Source organism: Buceros rhinoceros, unplaced genomic scaffold, assembly GCF_000710305.1.
Source record: "Buceros rhinoceros silvestris isolate BGI_N320 unplaced genomic scaffold, ASM71030v1 scaffold3300, whole genome shotgun sequence".
NCBI lineage: Eukaryota > Metazoa > Chordata > Aves > Bucerotiformes > Bucerotidae > Buceros > Buceros rhinoceros.
In genome coordinates, this window is record NW_010387767.1 from 62,857 (window position 1) to 68,108 (window position 5,252).

Sequence of the window (5,252 nt, forward strand, 5' to 3'; positions counted from 1 at the left end):
TCCCTTTTTTTTAATGAAAGGATGTGGTGTGGGTCTGGGCTTTGGCCTGAGCTCGTTTCTCTTGTATCAATTTCCAAAGCTTTCTTCGTCCAAGAAACACCAGGGGGAGGGGTGGCTCGTTGTGCAATCGTGGATAACAAAGGTTGTGAGGAGGTGGAAAAAGCTAACTGTAGTGGGGCTGCGAGGTTCTGCTGAAGAGACCATCAGCGCTTTTGGTCCTCTCTGTTGCAGTATGAGTTGTGGGGAAAGCAATTCCCAAAGCTTATTCTTAGGGCAGAACCTTTTGGTGGAGAGGGGACAACAATGCCATCGTCAGAATCCAACCATGGCCAGTAAGACCTCACAGGGAGGATGGAGTAGGACAGCCCAGGTCGGCCAGGCAGTTTTAATGAGGTGGGGAATAACGAGCACTTCGGACTGTCCCCACAGTGTGTGTCTTCCTCTCCTGCCCTGTGCTGCCCTGCAGCCTCACGCCCTCGGGCCATATTTGTCTATGGATTTTTGTTGGGACAAGGCACCAGTTTAAAAGGTTGACCCACGTGTTTATGAACTCATTGCTCCGTGGCAAAGGTGAGGGCCGAGCAAGCCCAAGGGTCACTCTGGAACCTGCCAGCGTTACCTACAGTTGCAGCTGACGCGTCTGGAAATGGGTTTTCTTGTCCTACCTGCATTTAAGCCAAGCTTCACATGGGCATCTCACGCTCAACACTTGTTAACACCTTTGGCTGTAGCTACAGCGGCAAGGGAAAGACTGACTGCAGACACGCAATACACGCTTGTGGATGAGAGCTTTGGTTGTCACCAGATACCCCTGGGGGTATCTAAGCCCCTGCGTGGCGACACATCAGCCTGGACACTCGTCACCTGGGCTGAGCGCTGAGGCAGCTCCTTCCCCTCCCACACTGCCGGGTGCACGAGGCTTTGGTCCTGCTGAGGACAGTTCAGGGCTAACCCCTGCAATGCAAACAGGTGACGGACAGGCGCTTCCTTACCTAGGGCATCGTGAAGATACTTCTGCCCCACCAACTTCAAGTATTCCTCAATAGCTTTGGTAGCAAGCGTGTTCTCCCTGAAGATCAAGACATCATGCTCCCCACAACGATCTACCTCAGCCATCACCAAATCCGTCAAGAAGTCCTGGAGAAAAAGGTCAAACGGCAAGAGCTTATTTTAACCAGACTCGGTCACGCCAGGGTAACTGCAGAGGCCAAGCAGGAAGGGTGAGCAGAGGAGCCACAGGATTACAGAAACGATGGCTCAGCTTGGGCCAAGGACTGCAGGTGCTACGTGTAGTATCACCAGAGGGCTCCCCTTGGGTTTATTATACTTATAAAATGATACAGATCACAAGTTAGAAAGGCAGAAGCAAAAGTCTCCAAAGGAAAACCTCACAGCCAAGCTTGGGTTGCCATTTAGGTCCTGCACAGAACCCCTCACCCGTTTGGTTATCAGTGTCTCTGTCTGCTCAAAGAAACTGTGATATTATTATTTTCTTTTAATACCAAATGTTGCATACAGATTCGGCTTTAAAAATCCACAGTGGAAGTGAGGCACAAGTTCTTACAGCTTGGTGAAAGGTAAATCAGGAGAATGGCTTATATAAATTAAATTCACAAACCAAAAGTGGCTCAGGCTTTGGGAAAAAGCCTTGCTGCGGATCTACAGGGCTTAACTTGAACTGCCGTCAGATGCCCAGGCAGGAATTCTCAGCAAGGCTTGAGACAGCGAACCACCTCTTGATACAGGGTCTAATTCTGCAGCAATACTTATTTCCTGAGGTAGTAACTCCATGTCAGTCAAGGACACTCAGCATTTCACAAGAAACACGTGGTATTTTGCAAGATCCGATTTCAGCCACTGCAAAGTTCTCCAGGAGAGGAAGCCACAAAAGAACCCCCAAACCCCACTCTGAATTAGGGCTGCGTGACCTGCGACTTTCTGGTTCCGCTGCAGACAGCAGCGTCCTCCAGCGTTCTCCTGCCCAGAGAGCAGGAGAAGGGTTCATAACCCAGTGACTCCAGAAGGCATAAGGCACTGTTTGCACAGGAGCATAAAATACGTGGAACAAATTGTACCCGATAAATATAGATCACAAATACATTTTGTACTCTTAGTTTTCAGCCCGTTCTTGCTGTTTCTTTTCAGCAAAATCTACTGTCACCTGGCGCAAACTGGGAACACGCAGCTGCGTCCCCACCAGCACAGCATGACCTGGGAACGTCCCCTCTTTGCAGCTGCAGCTTACGGCAGCCTGAGCTGCTCGATGCTTCCAGCAAACAGAGGTTCAAACACGCAGGCACTAGGAAGGCCAAGCGATAACACTAATGTGTCTCCCTGCTGCAGCCAGAGCCGGCTGTCCGGCAGGACCTCCACACAACCCGGCAGTGCCAGCCCAGCTACCAGCTTCTCTTGGTCAGCTGAACGACTTGGTGAGGAGCAAGTTCCTCTCACACGCTGCCACGGAGCACCAGCCTTTCAGAGCCATGTGTCAAGGGAGAGCAGTAGAGTGGCACATGATTATGCAAATGTCAAAGGGCCTCTCCTCACACAAGTTCCTGGAGCACCAGCCTTTCAGAGCCATGTGTCAAGGGAGAGCAGTAGAGTGGCACATGATTATGCAAATGTCAAAGGGCCTCTCTGGAGCAGTTAAAATGGATGTGGCTACGGCCTCCTTCCACATGTCCAACCCTCTGATGTGTGCTTGGTCATGCTCAACTGGCTCTAGCTGGCATTACTGCAAGAAGCTTGGCAGGCAGCATCCAGGCCAATCAATGCTTGTCACTGCTTCTCAGAACTTCCTGAGACCAAAGGATGTCCTCCCACAAGCCATTAGAAGAAACCGAGGCTCGCCCCAATTGCTGCCTCCCACAGAACCGTCTGTGTGCACCCAGAAGGCCTAAGAACATCCTCGGGGCAGGCGAGATCACCATTAACAGGGTACAGATTCTCCACATGGCTGTTCAAATGCCGACCAAATCAATGTTAGCACGGATTAGCTGACACAGCCCTGAGTCAACAACGGCACCCTGCTGTTCACCGGGTCACAGACTTACTCATCCTGTACCACGACTGCAGAAATACAGAAAAGGCTCCTGCAAGCTCAAGTGCAGGCCCTTAACTTTCCAGAATAACGTGAAGTTATACAGTCCTCCTGCTCACACTTGGTACACAGCATCTTCTGCCTGTGCATCACCACGTAATCGTTGTTGGTATCGAGCCTATCTACACGCCTCCCTCGTAGATGCGAGTCTTTTCGAGTGCTTTCGAGACCCTTTTCTCAGCCTTACCCCACCAGGCCCCTTCTGCTGTTGCCTAAGGTCACGGGCTTCCCAGTTGCTAGCTGAAAAGACACCAGCTGTCAGCAGCCAGAGGGAGCTGCCCGTTCTTACCTTTGCTCTCCCGGTGCTCTGCAGGATGTGCACCAAAGCACAAGCCATCTCCTCCTTGTTCCTGACGCTGATCACGGGTTCCAGCACGGAGCACAGCATAGTGTAGTTGCTGGTAACGAACTCTGCAAATTCTTTGTATTGCTCCATGGGCAAGATGGTGATGGTCTGGTAACGGGACTTGATCCGGATGGAGGGTCCCCCTGATTTCCCTTTGTTGGGTGTTGGCATGCTGACTGGGTACCATTTTTCCACAAACTGGCGACCAGTTACACTGGCCATGGGAATGTTGACTAGCCCAACGTAATTGTTTTTATCCTTCTTCTTCTTCTTCTCCACATCCTTGTAGATATGAACGGTGATGCTTTGCAGAGGTGGGAGGCTGTAGAACTCAAAGTGCTCTCCCCAGAAAATGTTATCTGCTTTGGTTTTGCTGGTGGTGCGGGCAAAGAGAGTATCATCAAGGCATAGCTCACAGAAGTATTTCTTCTTGGGAGCCAGGTCCTTTGCCTCGATGATCCAGAGGCGGAGTACATTTTCAGCACGACGGCAGTTGTCCTGTGCAGAAGAAAGAGCTCAGCTTTGATTCAAAATCCCTCAAAATTGAACATTGTGCCTTCTAAAGCGGCAGCAAAGGGCTGCCTTCGGCATCCAAGGCAGGGACAGAATCAGAATTCAGAATCAGATTCTCTCGTCTTGAGAGAATCAGAATCTCTGGAAAAATCAGACACTTCCTAAAACAGCAGCAAAGGGCTGGCTTTGGCATGTCAAAGGTGGTGACTAGAACATTTTTCTTCTCAAAATTACTGGGGGATGCATCTGTGGGAAGCCCTGCTATGCTGGTCTAAAACCCAGCTGTACCACCTCCATTCCCCCAGGACTCCTCTGTCCACAGTTCCTATTACCTTATTTGGCTGCACTGTTCTGCGTAGGTTTTCCATCCACTTGTCCCTCTCTGCTGCAGAGGAACAACTGAAGCATTTACTGCCAGTAGAGTAGGTTACCTGGAACGTAGAAAGGACAGGCTGAGTTCAGGCAAGCCTAGGAGACATGTAAGAGGCTGCAAAAAGCAAGGAAGAAGATAAGCAACGCTTCAACAACCAAGCAAATATGAAAAAGGCAGGAAAACAACGCAGGAGCTTGACAGACAGAGGGGTTAAAATGCCCACAAAATGTAGAGATAAGAAAAAAAAGGCAGCTCAGATTAATATAAAACTAAAGAAACATATGAGGAGCACCAGAGGCTCCTTTTAATGACTTTTAAACAAGGCTTTAATCAACCAGTTTATTTTTTAACAACACTTGTTAATTGATCCATAGCTATTAACTGCCTGCAGTTTTCCCTGCCGAGTCCCTGGGGTAGATGATTTGGTTACTAGCAACACAGACAGACAGAACTCCCAACACGTCAACATAAGGCAAACCACCCTGGAAATGGTGTCTTCAGGAGATGTGTCCCAGGGTGCACACAGACAGAAACACAGCGAAGGCGTTGTACTCTGCTCCGGCCCCCGCCCTCGCTGCCCTACCCACCCCTGCTTCCAGGCAGGACGGAACCACCTGGGTTTCTTTCTCTTTTATGTGGCCTGACAAGCTTCATTGACTCTTCCCAGTCATTTCTGCACACAAATACAAAGCAGTTTTGAGGCAACAGTCTCGGAGCGAAGCTGTTGCCAGTTTTTTCTCTCCTCCCCAAACCTAAGCAAGCCGGAAAGTGCTGCCAACCAGAAGCATAAGTGAAGCGAACAGGAGCAGTTCCTGGATACATCCTGAGGGAGAAGGGCCTGATACGCTGGTTTTCTGCCAGAGCAAGTTTCCAGGTTGTAAACAGAGCTTGGTTCCAGAAGATTAGACGCATCTGACTAA

At 49.9% G+C, this 5,252-nt stretch overlaps 1 protein-coding gene across 1 annotated transcript in view; it reads right to left on the bottom strand.

Moving 5' to 3' along the window:
* RASAL2 (RAS protein activator like 2) overlaps nucleotides 1–5,252 on the bottom strand; it is a 95,495-nt gene that overhangs the window by 20,254 nt on the left and 69,989 nt on the right. Inside the window, exons 6-8 of the mRNA XM_010132990.1 lie at nucleotides 4,292–4,390; nucleotides 3,390–3,944; nucleotides 993–1,137 (exon numbers count right to left, since the gene is read on the bottom strand). Coding sequence (XP_010131292.1) covers nucleotides 993–1,137; nucleotides 3,390–3,944; nucleotides 4,292–4,390 — 799 coding nt within the window. The remainder of the gene's footprint in view (nucleotides 1–992; nucleotides 1,138–3,389; nucleotides 3,945–4,291; nucleotides 4,391–5,252) is intronic.